General features: G+C 43.3%; 1 protein-coding gene across 2 annotated transcripts in view; it reads left to right on the top strand.

The window, feature by feature from the left end:
• The first annotated feature begins 5,105 nt into the window (after positions 1–5,105).
• Positions 5,106–27,624, top strand: part of SORCS1 (sortilin related VPS10 domain containing receptor 1) — a 359,470-nt gene continuing 336,951 nt past the window's right edge. For both annotated transcript variants that reach the window (XR_009557597.1, XM_035132751.2), the window contains exon 1: positions 5,106–6,151. Coding sequence is in view for 1 of the 2 variants with exons in the window: in XM_035132751.2 (XP_034988642.2) it covers positions 5,393–6,151 (759 nt within the window). In the remaining variant the exon portion in view is untranslated. The remainder of the gene's footprint in view (positions 6,152–27,624) is intronic.

The raw sequence follows: 27,624 nt of genomic DNA, 5'->3' as shown, positions 1-27,624 counted from the left end.
TTCTATTTTCATGGAGATAGGCGAGCATTCAAAAACGGGATCCTCCAGTCTGAGGCAGTGCATTCCGTTCTGTCACCTCAACATATTATCATCTGCTGCTGGTATAATCAGTTCATGTGCACTTGAATATGCATCTCCTACACTTGTACAATATGTGTACACACCATTAAATAGATGCATGTGGTTGCTTCACAAGAAATAGTGTATTACGGCCCATGAGATGCACAGTGTCCCTGAGCATCATTAGACCAGTTATGTATCTCCCAATTGTTTCGGTGGCATTGGGACTTTATCCAATATTATAATGCCCATGCATAGCTGCATGTTCCATTAATGACTACTTGAAATTCTAATCGGCATTATTAAACCCAAATATAGGTGGAAGAGAAGCCCAAGAAAAGACCTTCAAATGTTCGATGTGGATTGGAATATTTGACAAGCAGGAATGAAATGCAGGGGGAGGGGGAAGGGAATATAAAGTGGTCAAGGAAGGGCAATGTCATGCCCCCTGGCTATAAATTACTGGCCATTTAGAGCTAGAGGGCATACACCTTAGAATTTTCTCTAAATTCCTTTTCTTGCTTTTATACTCCCCAAATCGTATTTCCATCCTTGACAGTTTTAATCCAGGCAGATCTTGGCAATGTTTGAGTGATTTATTTATCTCAATTCTGTGTGACAGCTACTACTTAAGTTGCAGGGTAATGCAGCTGGCAGTGGCGGTTGCCTTCCTAAGCTTAAATGGACAAAGGTGCTCCTTGAAGGCCATGCATCAGATTCTGCAGCCACTTATCCCAGTGAACAAGAGAAAGCAGACCACTGCCTGGGCAATATGAGAACATAGAAAGAGCCCGATGAATCAGACCGATGGCCCATTTAGTCCAACATCCTGTTCTCTCATTGGTCACCCAGATCTCTGTGAGAACCCAGCAAACAGGATTCGAGTACAAGAGCACTTTCCCCTCCTGCATTTTCCAGCAACTGTTACTCAGAAGCAATTGCCTCTGCCCCTGGAGATAGAGCACAGCCGCAATGGCTAGCAGCCATTGATAACCTTCTCATTCATGATTAAAGCTTATTGCATGTTTCCAGTTGTACCTGTGCAGTTACTTGGAAAGTAAATCCTCATAATTCAGTGGGATGTGTTCAGGGCCGGATTTAGATGAAGAGAGGCCCTAGGCTACTCCCCATCCCCCACCCTCACAACTAGAAGAAAATGGAAGAGTGTTATAAACAAAATTGAGTGAAGCCAAAGATGGTGATGGGTATTTAAAATTCTGCAATTCACAATTTCTCCTCTAAAGGACATAAGATATTATTGTTAAATACCATGGTGATTTTTAAAAATGCATAAAATTAACACTGAAAAACTTTTGCAATAACTGAACTTTGTAAACCTTTTGTGGCCTGGGCAGGTAGTCCTGTTACATACCTGTTGGAATTGACAAGGCATCTGACCCTCACCTGAATCTCATAGCTCTCCAGACAAGTGCTTTGGTCTGCCCACCAGATACCAGGCACTCTACTACAGTATTCAAATTAGGCCCCAGTTTCTCAATTAAGTAATCAATTTTAATCTAGAATTTAAATTCTCACAACTTTCTTATTTGTTAATTTGAGCAAGTAAACTACTGCTCTCATTTCATTACAGTAACACACACACTTTACAAACATTTTACATTACAAACAGTAACAACACACTTGAGCAAACCTGCTCCTCTTCCTTTCACAGTTGCCATTTGCAACTGTGGCTGCCTCTGATTAGTTATCATTTACCTCTTGGGGAAAATAATGAGCATCGCACGCCATGTGCATGGAAGTTGCCAAACCAATTAATCAACTAGAAGGATTACTGTTAATAGCACCAGTTTTCCTATAACTTGATATTGCTGGATAGTTTTCATGAACTGCAAAAGCATTTTTAGTTTGCTTTTCGTTGCCACCCTGGAACTTTTCTTTATTAGTGCCACCTTGTTTTGTACAATTCCTTGCAAATGAAGGAAAACAACTTTTCTGCTTGTTGTTGTTGTTGTTTAGTCGCATCTGACTCTTGGTGACCCCATGGATCAGAGCACGCCAGGCACCCCTGTCTTCCACTGCCTCCCGCAGTTTGGTCAGACTCATGTTCGTAGCTTCGAGAACACTGTCCAACCATCTCGTCCTCTGTTGTCCCCTTCTCCTTGTGCCCTCCATCTTTCCCAGCATCAGAGTCTTTTCCAGGGAGTCTTCTCTTCTCATGAGATGGCCAAAGTATTGGAGCCTCAGCTTCAGGATCTGTCCTTCCAGTAAGCACTCAGGGCTGATTTCCTTAGGAATGGATAAGTTTGATCTTCTTGCAGTCCATGGGACTCTCAAAAGTCTCCTCCAGCACCATAATTCAGTTCTTTGGCAATCAGCTTGTATATGTTGATAATATAATTTTGGTTACTGAGGACAAACAAGATTATACAAAAACAAGATTGGGTGCAAGCCTGGCCAGGACATAGACGTCCTGACTGTGACAAATGTGACCTGTGTGCTTGCTTGCTTGCTTGCTTGCTTGATTAACAGCTGTTGGGAACTTCAAGGTCCCTGCTCTCCCTTCTTATGGTCTTTGTTCTGGACCTGGAGACTCCAATAGAGAACATTCCATGTCAAGGAGGAGGGCAAGTGGGCACTCTATCAAATGACAGGGCAGGAGTTACACAGAGCAGGGCCTTTTCACTGGTGGTGCCCATTGTATGCCTTGCTCTTCCCAGACCTGCTCTCTTTTGGCTTGTATTTTGGAGCTTTATAATTTAGGAAGACTTTGGAAGAACTGGTTGACAAGTCTTATCAGTCGCTGACGTATGAGCAGGTTTTATTTGGTGCTATTCTGGGCTTCTGGTACACCAGCGTAATAGAGTTGGCCAGGATGCCAGAAGGGATACAATTTACAAGCTTTCTCCATTATCTGCACAGCAGGGGGTGTTAAGTCAACAGTGCAAAGGCTGAGCTGAAGCGTTCCCTGCTAGTGAATGATGTGGGTGGAGAAACTCCTTCAGGTATACAGGGCCGAAGCTGTTTAGGGCTTTAAAGGTCAGCACCAACACTTTGAATTGTGCTCGGAAATGTAATGTAGTTCTTTTAGGACCAGTGTTATATGGCCCTGGCGGCCGCTCCCAGTCACCAGTCTAGCTGCAGCATTCTGGATTAGTTGAAGTTCCTGAGTCACCTTCAAAGGTACAGCGCATTGCAGTAGTCCAAGCAGGAGATAACAAGAGCTTGTACCACTCTGGCGAGACAGTGTACAGACAGGTAAGGTCTCAGCTTGTGTACCAGATGGAGCTGGCAGACAGCTGCCCTGGACACAGAATTGACCCAGGCCTCCATGGACAGCTGAGAGTCCAGAATGACTCCCAGGCCTGGTCCTTTAGGGGCACAGTTACCCCATTCAGGACCAGGGTGTCCCCCACACCTGTCCCCCAGAAAGATTACTTCTGTCTTGTCAGAATTCAACCTCAATCTGCTGTCTCCCACCACTGACCAAAGGCAGCTCACTTTTTGAAAAATTGAACTTGTCATTAGTTTGTGCTGTTTGCATCCTATCTTTGTTTAGCTCTGTATTCCTGGATTGGCTGTTTCCCTTTCCTCTGGTGACATCCATTCACCTTTTAAACAGGTATGAAGTCTGGCAGTGTGCAATCCACATTGTGCTATCAGCTGCCATGCATTTTGGCATGCGATCTCTCTTCCTCTGCTCATCTTTTGGTCCTGTTCCATTTTGTACTTTACTTGTCTGTGTTCTTCTAAACCACCATCCACCCTGTCTCCTTAGCAAAATGGATCATGTAGTATGATATTCACATCTCCTTTGATGTTCTGGGAAGTTGATTACACCTAACAGCACCCACAGATTTTTCGCTCAAATGCTTATGCATGCATGCGAAAGTGGATCCCTACCTCTGAGGTAGCCAAGGCAAGGTCAAGTTCAGCCACATGAAGGATCGGTGCCTCTGCTCAAGCAACAGGTGTGCCGTTGTTTTATTTATTTATTATTTAAATAGTTAAATAATTAAACTATTTATTATTTAAATAGTTTCAAATAAAATTTCACAAGGGGGTATGCAGCCACTATTTATGTTGGAAACACAATTCAGGCTGGGAAAGAGAATGCTATCCTTCTGAGACAAATGCTACTCCATTCCATGTGACTCTGTCCTGTATAAAATTCTTTCTGGGATCCCCCTTTCAGTGACTGAACCACTGCAGAATTTACCATGAATTTTCATTTGGGAGAAGGGGGCAGGGGGCAGGGGCATCAGAGGAAACTAGAGAGAGAAATGAAAATTATTTGTGATTTTACCGTGGCTAAGGCGATATTATGCTACACTCTATATAGTTTTTAACATTGTTAAGGGAAGTTTGTTTTGAACTGCGGCCAAGTAAGTAGCTTTCTTTCATTTCAGTATATTTGATCTATATAAAGATATAGATATGTGCACACGCGCATCCCTCCCCCTTGATTGATTGTGCTTCTTTCTAACGTGAAATTTCTGTGATTCAACGTGGACATTGGCTGAGATTTTAGAAGCGTTATGCTCAGCAGGGGCTACTGGGCAGGAGGAGCAGAGAAGTCCAGAGCGCTCCTCATCCACTTTCTTTGCACCCACTTTCGCGGGTGACACCCCGACCCCTCCCCACCCACCGCGTCAACGTGAGGGAACTTTGAGTGGCACACGCCGTCCCTCGCCGTTAGATTCCCTTCCCGAAGGAGCCTTGCTCTCTCGCTTTTCACGTCGTTTCCCAACATAGCCGCCGCTTTCCCCGAGGTGGCCAAGAGAGAGCCGCGCAAGGCTGGCGGAGGGAGAAACAGACGAAGTTGGCGCGGCCGCCGGGCGCCTTGAAAGGGGGCGAGCGGATCGCCCGTCCCTCCCGATCCAGTGACGAGAAGCAGCCGTGCTCGGCGCGAGGGGGCGGGGAGGCGATGTGGTGACTTCTTCTACAAAGGCAAGCCGGAGAAATCACCAGCCGGGGTTGGCTGGCGCGCCCGCTCTCCCTCGCTCTCGCTCGCGCGCTCCTTCAGCTCCTCCCCCGCGCGGTGGTGGCTTCCCCCCTCCATCAAAAGCCCGCTCGGCGACGCCAGCTTTTGGGGGGTGAGGGGGAACTCCGAAAGCAAAGAAAGCGGGGTGTTTCTCTTCTTTCTCCCCCTCCTCTTCTCCCCAGACTGCACCCAGGGTCTGAAACTTCGAGAGAGTTATCGCCGCTGCCTTCCTTTAAGAAGAGACCTCGGAATAAAACACCACCTGCCGTCTTCTCCCAACTCCCCTCCCATTTCGCTTCCCTCTCACTCCGTCGCTCTCTCTCCCTCTCTGTCTCTCTCTCTCTCTCTCGCACACGTTCCCTCCCCGCCCCTCCACCAGCATCAGGGGCAATGGGAAAAGTTACTGGCTGGTACCCAGGCTGGCACGTTGCTCTGCTAGCTGCCCGGACATGGCTTTTGATCCTCACTTTTGGCTTCATCGGGGCAGAAATCACTTGCAGCTCGTGCCGTTGGCAGGTGCAGCTCCAGCTGCGGGAGCAGCAGCAGCGACCTCAGGACGGATTATTAATGCACTTGAGGACGGCGGGGCGAAGAGGCGACGAGGCGAGGAGGAGACCCGGGGAGGAAAGAGGTGAGAGGCGCCCCGGTGGTGGCGAGGAGCCGCCGGCGAGTGCCGGGGATCCAGCCCTTTCCGCTTCTGCCCCCGCTGAGGAGAAAGACGCCCCGCCACCTGCATCGCGCAGCCTGGCGGGCTCCCGGCAGCTGAGCGGCGAGCGCCCCGAGGCTCGGCTCGGCCGCCGAGCGTCGCCCTTGGGTGGGAATCGAGCCGGGCGCGCCAAGTTCTCTTCCGCCGAAGGGCGCCCGGCGGGGAACTCTCACGCCGGCCGCGCTGCCCGATCGGCGCCCCTGGGCCGCCCGAGGAAGCCCGGCGCGGATCGGAGGCGACTGGCGAGCCGGAAGCCCCGAGGGGCTCCGGCGGAGAGAGACAAGCCGCCGGAGAGCCGGGAACGGGCAAGTCCGGAGCAGCTGCCGGGGAAAGCCACGCGCTTCCGCCTGGAGGAGCTGAAATTGACGAGCACGACCTTTGCCCTCACGGGGGATTCGGCGCATAACCAAGCCATGGTGCACTGGTCGGGACACAACAGTAGCGTGAGTAGCCAGCATTGTCACGATAATAACAAGCACGATTGGGGGTGGGGTGGGAATGGTTCAATCTCTGCCGCTGTTCCCTAGAAAAGATTCAGGGAGCAGGATGATAACCTCGCTAAACCTCCACAGCACTGGATGATTCTTCGGTTTTAGCGCCCCTCGGGGGGAGTTTCGCCTTCTTCGCGCCCTCCCGCCCCCGCTTATTTTTAACAGAAGAGGTGGTCTTCTGTTCGTGCGTCCGTGTGGCGCTTTCTCTCTGGGGCAGAAAGTTTCCTGCTCCACTTGACACAGCCTGGAACTGCATCTCGGTGCATTCAAGCGCACTTGAATGTACGAGGAGAGGAGCTGCGAGTGGGAAAGGGCTGAGATCAAGGAGTTAAAATACGCTGCGTTGCGTGTAGGGTGGAAGATGTCGATCAAACTGTTTCAAAGTCAGGTGAAAACTGTCGGACATTTCATTTCCGAGATGCTTTACTGGCATGGCAAAGTGTCACAAATTGTAGCCTGATTTCCGTGGTGAGTGGTGGAATTATGGAGATGTGGTCGGGGGCCAAAAGCCCCCTATGAGGCCAGATTTCCTCACTGGATCCTATCTGATCTCCTGTCTGTCCATTTTCTCTCCGGCTTCCCATTTGATGACATGTATCTAACCAGCACACACAGCTTTCTCTCTTTTCCCATCGTCAAGTCAATTTTTCTTTTCCTCTTGGCTGATTCTGCAAAATTTATAGAACTGTGTTTCTTGTACTGGGACACTGGGGTAGAAAGTGTCTCTCAGTCTCTATTATGTCACTGATTCATTGCCCCTTAGCTTTAATTTAATAGATCATGTCATGAGCAATCAAGGTTCAGTTTTGATCAAAAGCATGCCAGTATTAGAATCTCTTCAAGCCTGCCCTGAATTCCTTTCCCTCAGGCATACTAAAGCACTTCAGGTTTTGCAACTGAGGATTGGCTCAACACCACATACCATCAGCTCCCTGGGGATGGTGAGGTGCCCATTTATATAAAAAGGAAACTCACGTTGCAAGATGAGGATAACTGCTCACCTGTTGTTCTGTGCTTTATCCCTGTTGATGCTAAAATTAGAGTTTTTCCATCCTGTATATCTACAGTAATTAAACCCCTTTTCATTTTAACATGTATCTTTCTTTTTTTATATAAAAAGGTACTAGTGTTCCATTGCTGAAGATTTATCCCAATAAACAGAGCTCCTTTCTTTCACAACACTTCCTAGTATAAACTGGATATCAGCTTTTAGAGAACTAGGACAATGCAGACTGGGCTTCTGTGTAGTGCTGATTCCTGGGAGCTACTTTATCCTGAAAAGTTAAAGAGAACTAAGGAAATGTAAGATGCACCAAAACACAAGGGAGGGGGAGTTTGTTTGTTTTTATTCATAAGGTAGATACACATTGAATCTTTCATGCTCCATTTTAAGGCATTCTTTGGGTCTGTCACTTCTAGTTCTTGTTACCTGTAGCCAGCTTTCAATTGTGGCTTTAAAAAATGATGATTTGACCATTATAAATTCCTTTTGGTGTGAGTGAGTATAAATCACAGTATGTCCATTTAGTATTCATGAGGATGTCATCAGCACTTCTTGAGAATTCAGACTTTATTGACCAGGCCATAATTTTATATGGTTTTCAGGAACTTTAATCCAATAATGCAAAAAAACAAAAAACAGAAACCCTACCCTTGTGCTTTTCGGGGGACCTTTCCCCCTTTTTACCCATTTTGGCTATCAGATCTCTATCTAATATGGGTCCACTAAAATCAACCCTCCACTTCAAACTCCAGACTTTTAAAACTGATTGAACAAGTTAGTCACAGCTTTCATATGATTCATGTCCTTAGCAATGGTTTACAACTTAAAAATAGGCTCAAACGCTTCTGTCAGGGGTTGTAGTACAGAAGAGATAAGATGGAGACTTTAAATTAAAACAATATATAATTCTGATCATTACTGTATTGTGAATTACAAAATGCTACATTCCAATTTACCTTTATGGCAGGTCTTGTTACAAAGTGAGTGGAGAAAAGTTCTTTAGTCAATTGGTCATATCCTTTAGAACTTTTGCATGTGTTTAAATGGGTGATAGATGTCAGTTGTGTTATTTTATGTGTTCATGACACATTCATCACATTGCAGTATGGTGACAGGGAATTGGTGTATCAGATCACTCTAGATCTGCAGAATGATATGGTGACGAGATCGTACTGGCCTATTTACTTTGAATGTTTGAAAGTGATGCTAATAAAGGTTTTAATACTGAGATCTGCAGAATCTAGAGCAATCACCATTCTTTTGTCATTGCACAAAATGATCTTGCTGCTGAATCATCCTGTTTGGTGAAAGCAAGGTGTCTTTATTCTTTATGGTCCAGTGAAATATCTAAGGTCTCAGGTGACTTTCCCCTCTAAAGTAAATGCCAGGGGCATCTTGACTAGAGTTTTTGGTTGTGTCAAGATTTGAAAACCCAATTCAGTGTTGACAATGTGTGACTAGGAGAGTTGATTCTCAGGACTATATCTGAACCAGTATATGCAGTGCTTTGTGTAGAGTGATAATATGCAAATAGGCAAAGTAAGCATCTCCAAAACAGGTATGGGAAAGTTTTGGAAGCACCAGAAATCTGGAATGTGATGGTCTTGCAAAGCCCATAAGTGTTCTTTCTGTCTCACATGGACTTTCCCATTCCTGGCAACCATGATTTTAGTCATCTCAGATACCCAAAGGTGAGGCTCAGATGGTCTAGCCTTGTGTCAATATATTATCTGAATTGTGTGAGTCTAAACAACATTATGTAAACATTGAAAACAATTATCTGAATTTCCAGTGTATTTCTCACTGTTCATGTGTTCATAATGGCACTTGACCAAACACATGGAGGTGATTGTGGGTGCCTACACAAGTACAGGAGACTCCTCTACTGCAGGCAGTCATCCTTGAGTGCATGGAGAGGATAGAAAAATAGAGTTAGCATGCATGCATTTATGCTCATGTTCATATGATGAATGTCTGAAGAAGACTAGATGAGGAGTGGTTAACATTCACTGGCTGAAAGCCTTGCCAGTCCTCCAGGGTCTGCATGCCACTGTTGGGTGTGACCAAAAGTGGATGTGGCCACCTCACACCTTTATACTTACACCTGAAGAGGAAAAAGAGCCCTTCTTCTTGGATAATCTGGGCAGATCAGCTGAAGAGGGGTTTTCCCCCTTCTTTGTTCAGGGAATCTGATGTCTGGGGTGAGGGAAATTAATGCACCCACCAGGCATCTACCCGTATCTACTTTTTTTTAAGCTGCTGCTGTTGCCAAAATTGATCAGGCCTTCAGAAGATCAGCAAAAATTGATTGGAGTCAGGCCCCTGGCGCAAAACGGTTAGTCACCCCTAGGCTGGACAGGTGGTGTATTTTGACAGGAGCATCTTTTAATATATTGAAACACTAGCTTGCTTTATTGCAGACACAGAAACCTGGTCGTTTATTCAGAGCTCAAATTATGTAAGGGTGGGTTAGAGGGGCCTCTCTACTTTCTGGCAGTCCTCCCAGCCACTATTGTAGGCAAAACTGGAGGGAGTCATGGATTTGCCCCCTGTGGATTTCATTAAGGCTTCTACTTAATGAATGTTCAAGCATTGCATTTATTGCAGGAATTCATTGGACAGAAACTTAAAAGGAATGGTAGAAAAGTCTAATTGTGTACATTCCATAGCTAATGGAATGTAAGGATTTTATAGACTTTTTTTTTACAGTACTCTATTGTGTATCACCCCCCCCCCCCTGTGCTCTTTGGAGAAAGGGCAGTTTGGAAATAACAATCATGGAATAATTTTATTCCCTCCCATTATAATAAAAGTTTCATCTCATAATTGTTAGATCACTTATTATCCTATGAAACATCCCAAAGAAATGTTGAAGGACTTGTTGAAGGAGAACTGACACTGCGTGGAATAGATCTCCTGATATTATGGTACCTGCTGGGTTTGGTGCATAAGGGATGAGACAACCTTTTAGGTATTCTGATCTCAAACTGCAGAGGCCTTTATACAGTAGTACCAGTCGCCCAAACCTAGCCTGGTAGCTAATTGGCAGCCAATGCAAATCTTTCAGCAGTGGTGTAATATAATGGAGCTGTTCTGCTCCAGTGAGTTACGTTGCCATATTAGGCGCTAGTTGCAGCTTCTTGGCAGCCGTACATAAAGCACTTTGCAGTCATCCAATGTGGAGGTTGCCAATGCATGGGCAAGAGTGGTTCAAGATATTCTGGTCCTGAAAGAGCCATACAGTGTAGCCTAATTACTGCAGTGTGTTTGAGGGTTGTTTTTTATTGTGAAAAACTGTAGTAATATCTGAAGTTATAGTAATGCATGTGTTGTGTGATAAGAGGACTGGGTGGGGTATTATAGATATAGATGCTCCTTTCTGAACCTTTGGGTTCTTCTGGGCTCCTTTGTGAGGAAGGGTAGGATATGAAACTAATAAATAAAACTTTGTGACCTCATGACATTTTGGACTACAACTACTATCAGCCCCAAGCTGTGGTGTAGTGGTTAGAGTGTTGTACTAGAACTAGGAGACCTGGCCGTGAAGCTTACTAGGTGACCTGGGGCCAGTCAGTGCTTCTCAGTCTAACCTATGCCAAAGGGCTGTTGTGGGGATTAATGGAAGAGGAAAAGATCCATGTACACCATCCTGAGCTTCTTGGAGAAGCATTGAGATATAAATGCGATAGAAGAAGAAGAAGAAGAAGAAGAAGAAGAAGAAGAAGAAGAAGAAGAAGAAGAAGAAGAAGAGGAGGAGGAGGAGGAGGAGGGGGAGGAGGAGGACTTCATATCCCACCTTTCACTCCCACTTTATCACTACCCTAAGGAGTCTCAAAGTGGCTAACATTCTCCTTTCCCTTCCTCCCCCACAACAAATACTCTGTGAGGTGAGTGAGGCTGAGAGACTTCAGCGCAGTGTGACTAGCCCAAGGTCACCCAGCAGCTGCATGTGGAGGAGCGGAGACGTGAACCCGGTTCACCAGATTACGAGTCCACCGCTCTTAACCACTACACCACGTTTGACCAATGGCCAAGGATGGTGGGAATTTGAAAGTGAAGTCCTGTTCTAGTGCAAAATGTCTGGAGGATGTTAGGTTTGGAAAGACTGATATAGTCATTGATTTTGCGTGTCCGTTTATGCCTCCTGGCCTGCTTTGTATAGCCTTTTGGTGCATGAAGTGCTCTGGAGAAGTTGAAAACTTGCTAAATACTTTGCAACATATTGAATGGTCCTGATAAAAACAGTGCCCAACCAGAGGCGTTGCGTCCCATTCCACTGCCTGAGGCGAAATGGGAAGTGCCACTTTGCCCTGCTGCTCCTACTACTCCTGCCACCACCTACATGCTCCTGCCACTGCCTGTTCTGCTGCCTCCGTGCATCCTGCCACACCAGCATTGGCACCAATTTTGGGTGAGATCTCACTCGAAATGGATGCAATCAGCATTGAGAGTGGCAGCTCTTCCCAGCTGCTGGCAGTGGTCAGGTAGGACACATGTGAGCATGCTGCCTGGGGGCATGTGCCGCCTGAAATAGTGGCCTCACCCTGCCTAATGGCTGGGCCGGCACTATGCCCAACTGTGGATTTGGGAGGTTTATTTATTTTTCTCATGGACCAATATGACTGCTTTTGTTTTTATGATTAATCTTGATTTTAACTGGGAAAAGAAGCCAGGTTTTTTTTTTTTACCTCTAGGAGAAAGAGAACAGCCTCAATGAGAGGGAAATATTTTCGTGTCCTCTTTGAAACACCACCGTTATTATGAACAACACACCTGTCTTTGAGAGCATAGGAACCACCATTAAGCAAACTAGTAAAAACAGGAAATCATGACAAAACACTGCAGCAATGCATGTAAGCATAGGTTTTCTGCACCCAGAGCAATAGAACAAGTAAGAGTTGGAGCTACAGCAACCACAGAATGCAACAAATTCTATGATGGTTGTCTCATTGTATGTATTATGGCACTTTAGCACACATTTAAGAAATGAACAAGTGGTGTGGATATCTGCATTGCATGGCAAGTTCACTTTGTGCTCATGCATAAGCATGGAGGAAGGGAGCAGGCCCAGCTTCTCAAGTGTTTAGCTGCCACCTCCAAAGTATGGCATTGACTGGCCACACTGACAAAGATAGTATGACTGTTCTCTAATATGGATAGTGGTCTACATTGTGCTTTTCTGGTGCACATATTTCCATTCATTTCAAGAAACATTATTCATATCAACACAAACCTACGCATGCCTACTTGGAAGCAAGACTTAATATGTTCAGTGGGGCTTGCTCCTAGTTGTAGCCTATGCAATCAAAACTCTTAATGGCTCCCTGGAGATGGGCTGGTGGGAATCTATGTTCTCACACAGAAAGACCCATCACACTCAAAAGGTTTAATATAGAAATGCCAAAGCAAACATTGCATGTCTGCTCAAGTAGATTTTCTTACATCTTGCTTCATAAGATGCAAAGCAAGAGGGAGACTCACGAAAAGGCTGTATCCTTTAAAGAAACCTGTAGTTATTTCTCTAAATAATCAAGCAAAGAAATTGGCTTCAGAAGAAAAACTCTCATTATGAGGCAGTTTGGAGATAAGATGGTATAATGAGATTCCTTGTGGTTATTATTGAAAATGCAACATTGTGCAGAAAGACAGAATGAGAATGCAGCTTCTTTCCTTGGTGGAAGAATCCTCTGTGCTGAACAGTTGTGCAATTGCTACCTGGGAATTTATGCCTGCAAACCTATAATGCTTGAACATTCTAAAGTATAATAATAGCTCAGTTCTGGATGCCTAAGAGTGTGACTCTCTAAATTTGTGTTGTCCTGTGTTTGCATTCAGGAGAACACATCCAATAAATGTCAGAGGCTATTTTATCTTGCAGAGCAATGCACTTTACTTTATAACAGTGACAGTAGATGTAAACATGCTCAGGATTGACTTCAATTTGAGGTGATGAAAGTTCTCTCTGTGATGGTGTTCAATGGAAGAGTAATTATTCACACATGTCAGGTATCCCTTTGATACAATCATCAAATGATGCAAATCAGATTGAAGAATGCAAATCTATGAAGAGGGGAAGACCTTCTGAGGTCACAAGTAAGATGAGTGGGCATTAAAGTTTAGCATGGGTTTATAAGAAGAAAATGTAGCACTGTAGTGAGCGGAACAAGAAGGCATCAGAATGTATGCCAATCTGAGCCTTTCCTGGGGTTTATTTCTGTAGATACAGTAATGACATGAGTAAAAGTTGGCATAACTTGATATAAGATTCCCATTATGAACCATATGCACTCTATGATTTGCTGGATCATGGACGAATGAATGGGTGGCAAAGGCCTTGCAGCCTTGTTGGCACAGTAAAATAAAAAAATTCCTTCAGTATTTTTATTTATTTATTTATTTATTTATTCTTTTACTTCGACCCAGACCAACACGGCTACCTACCTGTAACCAGAACTATTGTTGGCACAGGTTACTGATGGGGAGAGCATAACTCTCAAACAAAAGGCACAGCCCTCTTGATCTGGCACTGAGGTTATACTTACTTCAAGACAGGTATACTCTTCCCTCCCTTTCTTACTTGACTTCTAGCATGGGTCTGTGACAAATCTCTCTCTCTCTCTCTCTCTCTCTCTCTCTCTCTCTCTCTCTCTCTCTCTCTCTCTCTCTCCACTTTTGAAATGGGCATCATTTAACTCTTTAGATCAAGGTGTGGATGCTGTGTGATTTGCTGCCCACGGATATTGTAACTTGGCTATCTGAAGGAGCACCCATATAATCAGTCACTTTCATTTCCAGTTATAAACCAATGTTTCTTTATTATTCTTGTGCAAGAACCTCTTGGGGCATAAAATTAAGGGTAAACACACATTCATATCAAGCACAAGTTTTAATCTCCAACAAAAGGTCCTAAGCCTCTTGGGTGGGTGTGTAGGAATACACATGAGTACTGGGCATGCATGTGGATTCAGACACATTCCTTATATCAGCCTTCTACGCTTTCCTGAGTATTCAAGTTTTCGTGCCTCTTGCTATGTTAGTGCATTTTTAATATTACAAAGTGCTTCTCAGAACAAATGGGATCTTTGCACGTTTGAGTAGAGCTTTGTTAAAATGGCAGCGACATATAAAGTACCATTAAAAAATAAAAGAATGCCCCCCAAAGTTCCCCTCTTGCCTTTCTCACATAATGGTCATCATACTCCTCTGTACTTCATAAACCTCTCCTATGCCCTCCTGATACGAAACAAATTCCTACAGTGAGAAAGCACTTAGTAGAGAGAAGCCAACACAAACGGCAATCAGCCCTTGAAACACAAAATGGTTTCCCGAAAAACAAAGCAGCTTTACATGTTTCAGAACCAAACCAAATGGGTGCCATAATTCTTCTGCCTTTATCATGATTCATCTCTAGCTATATTTTCCACTGTGTTGCCCAGCTAGCTTTTTAAAAAACTATACAATTTCTGTAACAAGATATACTGAAAATATCCCCCCGCCCCCGCCCCCAAGAATAACTCTATTGTGATGGAAAGGAATGAAAAGAAAAATGATTCACTAGCTTTTGGGAAACTGGCTTGTGCTGAATGAAGAACACAAACCTATTGTTCTTTACAGATGAGTTGTGTCTTTTAACTGGAGGACATGGATTCAAGATTTTCACTCACCAAGTGACTTTGGGAATGTAACCTTGCGTTGGGTCTCCCCCTCTATGATTATATAATTTATTTTATTAAGTGAGACCATAGGTCCATGAAGGTCCAAGGGATTAAGCATAAAGGTTCATGTCTCAGCCCTACTCCTTCAGCTCCTTTAACATGATAGTTTGGGAAGTGATCATGGGACCTTCTGCATGCAAAGTATGTACTCTACCAATGGAGCGCTAAGCTTGTGCTGTGTGCACTTCAAACCATTGAACTGGAATGGGGCTCTCTTTGATCAATTCATCCAGCAGAGGTAGTGACACTAGTATTGCTAGTTGATAAGAAATTCTAATTTTGCATAATTGCAGAGAAAGTATTAAGGGAATCAAATGGACTTGATATCCGTTGTGTTTGCCCAATCCTTATGGAAACCATCAGCTTAGATGAGAGATGGAGAACCTGTGGCTCTGCAGATGCTGTTGAGTGCCGATGGTCAGAGATTATGGGAGTGGTAGTTCAACAACATCTTGGGAAGTCACAGGGTTCCCCATTCTTAGTTTTGATGATTTTTGAAAAAAGATAGGAAGGGGTGTTTCTAGGACGAAATTGAAACTGTAACGCTTCCCTGTTATTTTGTTATTGGATGCTGGATGTTGTTTATGTAATCATGTTATATTTATAGTTCTGAAATGTTGCTTTCTGTATGCTATTATATTTTCTATTGTGTTGTTTTGTTACGTTATCAGGGAATTCTTTATGCACTGTTTGGTTTTGAAATGTATTGTTTTATATGTTGTCAGCTGCTTTGAGCATCATTTTCTTTTCATGGAAAAGCGGCATACCAATAAAATGAATGAATGAACGAATGAATGAACACAGGAGAAAGTGATCGTTTTCATGCCTTGCTTGTCAGCTTCTGGTGGTAGCCAGCTGGTGGCTTTTGGAAACAGGTTGCTAAGACCAGATGGACCTTGATCTGATCCAGCAAGTCATTTCTTCTGCTTATCATCTTTTAACCTAGATGTACCCTTTTGTGTACTGATGTATCTGAATTAGATTTTACAGGGTTGCTGTCATTTTCAGCATTTGAATCATATGCTGGAATCTTATTCTTGACCTTTCAAACTATAATTAGATTTTTTTAAAAAAATGCATCACTCCTAACCTCAGTTGTATATACTTAAGGCAGTGGATATCAATAAACTGGCACAACTGAGCACTGCAGTCTCAATAGCAGGTGTTAAACTCCTACAGAAACTCATTCTCCCCACCCCCACCCCCTCAATTCTTTTCTGTCTCTGGAGGACTGTTGGAATGGACTGCTACTGCAACACAATCATTTATTATTTGTCTTCAAAATATAAATATGGGATTTTGGTCGATTAAGTAGCTTGCATGATCATCAAAGGTGTGCATAGCTTTTAGGGACAGACAAATCTATCACTTTTTGTTTCTCTCAGTTTCTTATTTTTCCTGTCTTAAGTTCAGTTCTTCACATTTCTGGATCAGTCCGTGATTTTTTTAAGTCCTCATGAAAATTCATCAGCATGGTATTGAACATTTCTCCTAATATAGGCCATTTTGTATGCATTTTTGCCTGATACAAAGGGGTTTATTTTACAAGTGATTCCCTCCAACAATGCATTTTACAAGTTATTTTTACTAATATGTACATTTTATGCACGCTTTCCCCTAATATACTTATTTTGGTGCACATTATTTGGCTGGACAACTGCATCAAAGCATTCAGAGAGCAGCAAATTTTGAAGTTAGGTATTTTGGTCTGCATAATGTTCCAGAAAGCGAAAATTAGTTAGGTTTGCAATGAATTCCAAACCTCCTTGAATTCCCACCCCATCCTTAAAAGCTACTTCACTTTGCACTGATTCCTCCACAGAAGCTACTTTTCTTATTGTCTAAAAGTTTTGAAATTATATGCATATTCACATATGAAATAAGCAGAGGGTAAAAATGTCTGACTAGGCCCATCAGCTGCTTGGTTCCCTTGTTATTTAATCACCAGGAGGTGAATTAAAATGACTGCATTTCAGAGTCCCATAAGCCTCAAAGGCAATGAACCTCTCTTAGTTTTAAGAAACATTACAGTGCATGAAGGTGAAGCGACCTGCTGTGTTTTGGCTCAGAACAGGCAAAGGGTATTAAAGCAAGTCTCTTTTGCCATTGTGTTCTCTAATGTTGAAGCAGCAGGAAGAAGTACTGTTGGACTGGCTGGGCTGACATAAAAATACCAGGGGTGCCTATAATGCACAGAGAACATACAGTGTCTGGAGAATAGAGCCCGAAGCTATTCATCAAGTAGATTTGCCACCAGCCACCAGGGCAACACACTTGAATGCTTAGCAGCTAGCATCCGACAATTTGCTTCCTAATATCCCTTAAAATCTGAATATCAGTTGTAGCTAATTTCATGTTATGCAAAGGCCTGCTCAGTCTGGCATGAATAACCAGGGAAAGGCAGGGTGGATGGGGAGGTGGGGAGTGAGGAAGCCAAGCACAATATATTCTTTGTGTATTCAACGTGGATGAAATATTTCATGAAGTTTGGTTCTCCTACACATGGCAACTGTTCCAGGCACACCAAACTGCATGATTATTAAAAGAAAAATAAATTCCAAACTCATTTGTTTTGAAATGATGTGCGTTCCTTCTCTAGGATAGATCTCCCATGCAAAAGAATTGACATAGGCTTTGTGTGCTCCTTTGACTTATCAGCACCCCACATCACACATCTAGGTAGCCAATAATCACAGGCAACTTTCGTGTAGCTGGTGTATAAATGTAACTTTCAAATGAATGACTCTTCCTAGTGAAATCTGGAGTGTGAGTGCAGTGTGAGAGGGCTATGCCACATTGGGGTCGGGAGGTCTAAATTTCTTCTAGGCTGGTTGCAGTTATAAGCTATGAAGCAATTATTCAAACTGTCCTTTGCATCCACCAGAGCTAATGTATATAATACAAGTTTTCATTAATATATCAGTAATTTGAACAGAAACTGTTACGTGAAAAGAAGGGCAATTTTGGGATTTGTACTAAGATCTCGGGTTCGATTTCTTCTACTGAAGCAGTAGAGGTGATGAGATATCTTCTTCCTCAGCATATTGTTGGTGCTAAACAAACATTTAATAGAAACTCTAAAATCAGAATGAGTGCATTGGTGCTAATAAGATTTTTCTTAGCTTGCTCCTTGGAGCTGACTTGCTCAAGCTCTAATTAATCATGATACAGGGAATCGGGAAGGAACTTACCACAGGCTAGAATAGCTTCCATTCTCAATGGATGAGATTTAGCCATTGAGAACTCCCTCTCCAGAGGCAGATTTAGGGCAGTGCAGCCAGTCCTGCCTCACTGGGCACTGAGTCTAGGGGACACTGCAGGGCATCACAACGATGATGTGTAGTGAATTGAGCAGAATGGAAGGTGAGAGATTGGTGGCACATCGAATTTTGGCCAGTAAACTTACAAAAGGACATTGAGATAGGTGACTTCAAATTCAATTTTATGCTCAAATGAATATCATATATATATATATATATATATATATATATATATATATATAGTGTGTGGGGGGGGGGACCTATCTTGGTACAATTTATACATAGGTGCCTTTTGCTAGTGATAATGATAACATTTATTGTCAAGATCGTATTATTATGACCGCGGAGATTTGACCTGGAAATGCAATTTGCTTTCCGCAGAATTTTTACTCAGGCTTGCAAAAGTAAAAAGAGGCTTAAGTATATCATTACATGGAAATTATTCAGCATAGTGTGACTTGTTGTTTCCAAGCCAAAGGCACATTGTCCTGTGATAATGCGAAAGTCAATAGATTTCATTTCAAAAGCAGCTTTGTTCCTTTTTTTTTTGCTATTGAGATTTTAGAGTAGTCCAATTCCCTCTCTTTTGACCTGCCTGCAGTCTCAGGAAGGCAATGTTGCCCTGGTTGTACTCAGGCTGCAGCATCAAGACAGAAATATCTGAGTGAAGATTACTTCACATGACTATGTAGTCAGTAGTGACACAAATTCAGCTAGTGAACTGCGTAAAGGCTAGGGCTGAAACAGCCATGAGGCTGGCCCAGTGGGGATGACTGACTAGCACTCTTGTGGAAATTCTCAGTTATTCACCCGCGGAGCTCATCTGCACTTCCTGCAGCAAATATAGATAGATGACCTAGAGAAAATCCACTTGAACGTGCTTTTCTCTAGACTGGCATAACAGCAGAAGGCAGAGCAACAGGCTGTCCTGCCTATTTGCAGTGCAATAAATCAGAACTACATTTAGGTAACTAGATGACTGCAGAGTGTGCTAGAATTTGGTCTCCTGATATTCTAAGGTTAAAAAAAAGGACCCCCATTTTAAAACTTTCTTCTTCTTCAACGTATTTATATATCAATCTCATCTACCCAATTTTCAAGAATAAGTCAAGAAAATAAATATTGGGAGTTCAAACTGCAAAAAATGCATCAAATCATTTGACACCTTGGGGGAATGAATGAATGAATGTGTCAGATCCGTTAGTGAGGATACAGACCAGTTAGCTAACTTTACGTGGAATGAATGTATGTGTGTACCATTTTGTCATTTGCCTCATGAAGTGTCTTGGGACAGTCATGCTGTTTGGCACCTTACACATGATTGTAACCTGGTAAAGGCACGGAAGTACATTGCAGTCATGGCAAGCAAAGTGTGTAAAGCAGAGGTGGGCTCTGCCACCACAATGCCACTCCTCTGCCCTAAGACCCATTGATTGATTGCACAGAGGCATCCTGATTTACTGAAAGTAAGTTACCAGGGCATAGAAACAACAAAATATGGAGTAGATTAGCCTAAAAACCTTTTGCAGATTATCAAAAGCTGCAGAAATGGTTACTTCAAAAGGAAACAAAATTCAATGTGCAGAACCCATTGCTGGGCTCCACACATCTCCTAGGGTTGCAGCACTCATCTCGCTTTACTGGCTCCAAAATTTTCTTCACAGCAAAGCCAGCAATTTTCTAGACTAGATTTGGCAGCTAGGCTCTGTTCATATCCCCAACTAGAATATGGTTTGCCCTTTTCCTTGCCCACTTCATTATATAAAAAAAGAACTTATTCTGTTCACCAGCTTTTTCCACCCTCTTTCTGTGCAGTATTGACAAAGAGTATTGACACTGTTGCTGGGATGCTTTCCTGTGATGGACACATTGCAACAGAAACAATGATTTAAGCAACCCGAATTGCAGTCAGGAAGCTGAGATCGTTACTATAATGTGGCAGGCGGCAACAGCTGGAGACAGCATTATGTCCTGTTACTTTCTTGATTCATAAAAAAAATGTCACTCACGGGATAAGTATAGGTGCGAAGATTTTTGTCACTTTTTGCCCATTCTGTGGTATGTGGAAGATACATTTGCAGATTAAAAGGAAACAGCCTTAGGTAATCTGTGCTTTAAGAGAAATTTCCTAGTAGCCAAAGGCCCCTTGGCTGGTAATCAATTCAGGGGAACAGACATGGCCAACCTGGGTGGTTCCTTAGCTGAAAGATTAAACAGGGAAAGGGGGTTGTAAATACCACCAGCAGCCATGTTTTCCTCCATACAATTCTTCCTGAGAGTGAATGAACATCATCAAATCCCATCAGTCCCTGAGAGACTTTTCTCAATTACACTCCCAGCATGTGAGGTGAAAGAAGCCTCACATTTCTTCATGTTGTGATCAACTGGATTATCCAGTTTGAAAGGACAGCAATCCTTTTTAGAATAACAGAGGCAACTTGTAGCCTTTGGAACACCTCCTAAGTACTTAAAAAAGTAGCCACTTGGTTTTTTAAAAGGGGTTTCCATTTAAAATCTGTGCAGAAATGGGGCAGGATGGACTTTGTCCCATCTCCCATGCAGGGCTGGGATGGACCAGGCTTTAATAGGTGCTTCCATACTTGATTCCAACATATACAGTTTCCCCAGAAGGATACAGTATTGAGTATAGAAATGCACTTGGACATTGAATCAACAGGGACACCCCCCCATCTTTCTCATGATATCAGTAATCATACAGGGTGGTCAGCTGGTATCAGTGTCAAGGGTGGGCCTGGACTTCAGCTGAAATCTATCTCATCCAAGAGTGCCTGGAGGTGAGAGCATCTCAGCTGTGCAATGTTACAGTTAGTATAAGCTTTCTTCCTCCTGAAACTAGAAGTCTTCCTCCCCATCACAAAAACATACAAGAGGGCACTGCTAAGTCTTGGTGTTCAGTATTTCATCATGGTGTTCAGTATTTCATCATTCCCCTTCATGGATCAATGCCCCTTCATGGATCAATGCCTTGTCGTGGCGAAGGGGCTTGAATAACTCAGAGAAGCTATGAGCTATGCCATGCAGGGCCACCCAAGATGGACAGGTCATAGTGGAGAGTTTTGACTAAACGTGATCCACCTGGAGAAGGAACTGGCAAGCCACTCCAGTATCCCTGCCAAGAAAACTCCATGGACAAAGACAACAGGCATATAAAAGTTATGACGCTGGAAGATGAGCCCCTCAGGTCGGAAGGCGTCCAACATGCTACTGAGGAAGAGCGGAGGACAAGTACAAGTAGATTCAGAGCTGATGAAGCGGCTGGGCCAAAGCCAAAAGGACGCTCAGTTGCGGATATGCCTGGAAGCGAAAGGAAAGTCCGATGCTGTAAAGAAAAATATTGCATAGGAACCTGGAATGTAAGAACCATGAGTGGAGGTAAGCTGGATGTGGTCAAAAATGAGATGACAAGAATAAATATCGACATCCTGGGCATCAGTGAACTAAAATGGAAGGGAATGGGCGAATTCAGTTCGGGTGACTATCATATCTACTACTGTGGGCAAGAATCCTGTAGCAGAAATGGAGTGGCCCTCATAGTCAACAAAAGAGTGGCAAAAGCTGTAATGGGATGCAATCTCAAAAATGACAGAATGATCTCGATACGAATCCAAGGCAGACCTTTTAACATCACAGTAATCCAAGTTTATGCACCAACTACCGGTGCTGAAGAAAGTGAAATTGACCAATTCTATGAAGACCTACAACACCTTCTAGAAATGACACCAAAGAAGGATGTTCTTCTCATTACAGGGGACTGGAATGCTAAAGTAGGGAATCAAGAGATAAAAGGAACAACTGGCAAGTTTGGCCTTGGAGTTCAAAATGAAGCAGGGCAAAGGCTAATAGAGTTCTGTCAAGAGAACAAGCTGGTCATCACAAACACTCTCTTCCAACAACACAAGAGACGACTCTACACATGGATATCACCAAATGGGCAGCATCGAAATCAGATTGATTATATTCTCTGCAGCCAAAGATGGAGAAGCTCTATACAGTCAGCAAAAACAAGACCTGGAGCTGACTGTAACTCAGATCATCAGCTTCTTATAGCAAAATTCCAGCTTAAACTGAAGAAAGTAGGAAAAACCACTGGGCCAGTAAGATACAATCTGAATCAAATCCCTTATGAATACACAGTGGAAGTGAGGAACAGGTTTAATGATTTAGATTTGGTGGACAGAGTGCCTGAAGAACTATGGATGGAGGCTCGTAACATTATACAGGAGGCAGCAACGAAAACCATCCCAAGGAAAAGGAAATGCAAGAAAGCAAAATGGCTATCCAACGAGGCCTTACAAATAGCGGAGGAGAGGAGGCAAGCAAAATGCAAGGGAGATAGGGAAAGATACAGGAAACTGAATGCAGATTTCCAAAAAACAGCAAGGAGAGACAAGAGGGTCTTCTTAAATGAGCAATGCAAAGAAATAGAGGAAAACAATAGAATGGGGAAAACCAGAGATCTGTTCAAGAAAATTGGAGATATGAAAGGAACATTTCGTACAAAGATTACCATAATCAAGGACAAAAGTGGTAAGGACCTAACAGAAGCAGAAGACATCAAGAAGAGGTGGCAAGAATACACAGAGGAATTATACCAGAAAGATATGGAGGTCTCATACACCCCAGGTAGTGTGGTTGCTGACCTTGAGCCAGACATCTTGGAGAGTGAAGTCAAATGGGCCTTAGAAAGCATTGCTAATAACAAGGCCAGTGGAAGTGATGATATTCCAGCTGAACTATTTAAAATTTTAAAAGATGATGCTGTTAAGGTGCTACACCCAATATGCCAGCAAGTTTGGAAAACTCAGCAATGGCCAGAGGATTGGAAAAGATCAGTCTACATCCCAATTCCAAAGAAGGGCAGTGCCAAAGAATGCTCTAACTACCACACAATTGCGCTCATTTCACACGCTAGCAAGGTTATGCTTAAAATTCTACAAGGCAGGCTTAGGCAGTATGTGGACCGAGAACTCCCAGAAGTGCAAGCTGGATTTCGAAAGGGCAGAGGAACCAGAGACCAAATAGCAAACATGCGCTGGATTATGGAGAAAGCTAGAGAGTTCCAGAAAAACGTCTACTTCTGCTTCATTGACTATGCAAAAGCCTTTGACTGTGTCGACCACAGCAAACTATGGCAAGTTCTTAAAGAAATGGGAGTGCCTGATCACCTCATCTGTCTCCTGAGAAATCTCTATGTGGGACAAGAAGCTACAGTTAGAACTGGATATGGAACAACTGATTGGTTCAAAATTGGGAAAGGAGTACGACAAGGTTGTATATTGTCTCCCTGCTTATTTAACTTATATGCAGAATTCATCATGCGAAAGGCTGGACTAGATGAATCCCAAGCCGGAATTAAGATTGCCGGAAGAAATATCAACAACCTCAGATATGCAGATGACACAACCTTGATGGCAGAAAGCGAGGAGGAATTAAAGAACCTTTTAATGAGGGTGAAAGAGGAGAGCGCAAAATATGGTCTGAAGCTCAACATCAAAAAAACCAAGATCATGGCCACTGGTCCCATCACCTCCTGGCAAATAGAAGGGGAAGAAATGGAGGCAGTGAGAGATTTTACTTTCTTGGGCTCCTTGATCACTGCAGATGGTGACAGCAGTCACGAAATTAAAAGACGCCTGCTTCTTGGGAGAAAAGCAATGACAAACCTAGACAGCATCTTAAAAAGCAGAGACATCACTTTGCCGACAAAGGTCCGTATAGTTAAAGCTATGGTTTTCCCAGTAGTGATGTATGGAAGTGAGAGCTGGACCATAAAGAAGGCTGATCGTCGAAGAATTGATGCCTTTGAATTATGGTGCTGGAGGAGATTCTTGAGAGTCCCATGGACTGCTAGAAGATCAAACCTATCCATTCTTAAGGAAATCAGCCCTGAGTGCTCCCTGGAAGGACAGATCGTGAAGCTGAGGCTCCAATACTTTGGCCACCTCATGAGAAGAGAAGAATCCTTGGAAAAGACCCTGATGTTGGGAAAGATTGAGGGCACTAGGAGAAGGGGACGACAGAGGACAAGATGGTTGGACAGTGTTCTCGAAGCTACGAACATGAGTTTGACCAAACTGCGGGAGGCAGTGCAAGACAGGAGTGCCTGGCGTGCTATGGTCCATGGGGTCACGAAGAGTCGGACACGACTAAACGACTAAACAACAACATTTCATCATTGGTTAGTTAAAAAAAGATGGAGGCAGAGACCATATGGAATAAATAAATGCTAATTTAGCTGAAAACAGCACAAAAAGTGTGAGACAAGTGATGCCTATCACAAAATATACAGGAGGTCACTGCAAAGTCTTGGTGCTCAGTATTTCAGCTGGAGCAAGTGCAGTAAATGATGCAGATGATAATTACTTTCTTTTTATTGCATAGTAAATAGCTGTGTACAGTCTCTCATAAATAGCTAGAGTGCTGCCCTGAAGCACATAAATCTTAAGGAGCATTTTCCCTGCCCCACTAATAATCCTCGTAACATGCAAGGCAGGCATCTTTCTGCAGCTGCCTTTTGCCCTCATAACCCACTGGAGTTTGCTACCAGGCTCTGGAGGGAACAAACTTGCAGAAAATCAGGAGCTACCTAATTGGTGCATCTAATCCACGCCATGGAAGATTTTGTGCTGCTGTTTGTCTGATATGCTTTATTACTCGGTGTTCAGCAGGGTGGGTAGTGGGCAGGGAACTACACTGAAGACATCCCAGTGAGGAATCCTTATCATGCCCCTATCCTATAAAAGTAAGCTGGCAAAGACGTAGGTCAACCTCATCATAAGCCATGTACCACAGTCATCTGCTTGATCTTCCCAGCATAGAGCTTTGGAAGATGGCCTTGATTATCAGTGGGGTTAATCTACATGGACTATGTCAAAGGATTCATTCATACTGAGTTGGCCAGTGACCAGAGTATCTGTCATTTGGGGTAGACTCTTGGATTTTCTGAGTTTACTGCAAACATATTGGTATCTGTAAGAAATGGGGCTGCCTCTCTGGCACGTCCAAAACTGTTCCACTGAAATGAAGAGAATAAACGCAGGCTTCCTCAACCTCGGCCCTCTAGATGTTTTTGGCCTACAACTCCCATGAACCCTAGCTAGCGGGACCAGTGGGCAGGGATGATAGGAATGGTAGTCTCAAAACATCTGGAGGGCCGAAGTTGATGAAGCCCGGACTAAAGTAAATCCTATTAAGGTTTATGTCAAATGAAATTGATAACACAAGGAAAGCATTTCATATTTTTCTATGCTCATCTGCATATGCTTATATAGTATAATTAACCTTTACCAGGAAATAAATACATATATATTAATAAAAAGAAATATACACACATATTGGATTTTTTGAGTGGGAGGAGGCTTTACATATCCGAGTAGGCTTGCGAAAACAAAACAAAACAAAACACAAGCTTTTACAGACATCAGCAACATTACAACAAAGGAGCTTGTCTAATATCTGTGAGCAGGGAGTTCCACAGTGTAGGTGCTGTCACACGGAAATACTGATTCCTTATGAGCGCAGAACAGGCATTGGGTGGCACTTGTAAAAATGCCAGTTCCAGAAACCATAGTTGTCAAGAGAGCCAGTGTGGTGTAGTGGTTAAGAGAGGTAGACTCGTAATCTGGGGAACCGGGTTCACGTCTCCGCTCCTCCACATACAGCTGCTGGGTGACCTTGGACTAGTCACACTTCTCTGAAGTCTCTCAGCCCCACTCACCTCACAGGGTGTCTGTTGTGGGGGAGGAGGGGAAAGGAGATTGTTAGCCGCTTTGAGACTCCTTCGGGTAGTGATAAAGCGGAATATCAAATCCAAACTCCTCTTCTTCTTCTTCTTCTTCTTCTTCTTCTTCTTCTTCTTCTTCTTCTTCTTCTTCTTCTTCTTCTTCTTCTTCTTCTTCTTCTTCTGTGCATATATTGGGTAAGGCAACCCATCAAGTAGACTGGACCCAAGCTGTTATGGGTTTTACATTGTAAGAGTAATACATTGGATTTTGCCTGGTACGAAATTGGCAGTCAGTATGCATTTTTGAGCCAGGGGTGTCAAAATCTGATGGTGTCTCACTCCTGTCAGCCATCATGCTGCAACATTCTGCTACTGGCTGCAATTTCCAGACCAAACACAGGGGAAAGCCCCACAGAAAAAGCATTGTAATCCACACTGGAAGTCACCAGTGCTTGGACTACTGTGGCCAAACTCTCCTAGTCCATGGACAACAGCAGCTGTCATACCAATCAATGTGGGTAAAAGGTGCTCCCAGGGTGGAGAATTTAGAGAGCTCATTTACATACAGCTCAAAAGTAAAGTGTAGAACTTCTGGTTAATTTTCTGCATTCACTTTCTTTAGGCACCAGCACACTGCGATTCTAAACAGATGGTCATCTGTGGGAGTACAGGTTATATTGCCTAAAGTGTCTCTTGAGTAAAACTTATTTTCTTTTACCCCAGAAATGTTCAGTATAATCTTCAGATGAAATGCAACATTTCATTCCACCCACCTCCATCACCAGAATACATTTTTAAAATGAACGTGGGGAATAATGATGGAATATTTTTGAGGTTTTTTTTTTGTGCTAACCATTCCCTTGCTCCAGTAAAGCTAAGTAAGCTATTGAAAAGTATTGTCTGAGCTAAGCAAGGGAGAGTTTAGAAAAGTGGAAATTATTTGTGATAATTGCATTCAAACACCCATAGTGTGGGGACCAGGGTATAGCAATAAGGTGCCAGTAGGCCTGCCTGGAGAGCAAAGACCCATATGATCGAAAACTACTTTCTGCAGGGATCTTTTTCACAGGCTCAGATTAGTTTATAAACAAACTGCACAACAACAATGAAAAGTAAGCACCGCTACTAATGTCTCTAAAGTGAAGAGGTGGGATGGTGACTCACTGTTTCTGAGCTGATACCATGTGCACAAGGTCACAAATGTAGAAGGCCATAAAAGGAGAGATGAGTGTAGATCACTTCTTTGTGTTGTCATCTGTTTGCTTCATTGGCCCAGTCCTGAAATTCAAAGGCAACCCAGGGCCTCTCACGGGTGTTCATGGAGCAACTAAAGAAAACAACTAGCATGCATTTTTTTTTAAAAAAAAATCCATCTGTTCTAATTATATTTCTGCCATTAGATTTGTAGCTTTAATCTGTAAACAAGGGCATCATAAGGGATACAGGTAATTACATACATTAGATTGGAGAAACCATGCCAGAGGAGACGAATTTTGTTTACCCTCTTGAATTTGGCAGGGATTGGGTTTTGTTGAAGAGTCGCTGGAGAGCTATTGTTATTGTCTTGGCCTGGAGAGGACAAGGAAAGGATTTGCTTCTTCACAGATAAGAGTGTAGCAATCAAACAGAACAGACACAGGAAATTACAACAGATGGGGACACCTGCCCCCAGATGTAAAGAGCTAGAATAAATGTTGAGTGAA

The sequence above is a fragment of the Zootoca vivipara genome, chromosome 5, assembly GCF_963506605.1.
Source record: "Zootoca vivipara chromosome 5, rZooViv1.1, whole genome shotgun sequence".
NCBI classification, from domain to species: Eukaryota; Metazoa; Chordata; class Lepidosauria; order Squamata; family Lacertidae; genus Zootoca; species Zootoca vivipara.
The sequence above is the reverse complement of the archived record's forward strand: the minus strand, read 5'-3'. Positions and strand labels throughout refer to the sequence as shown.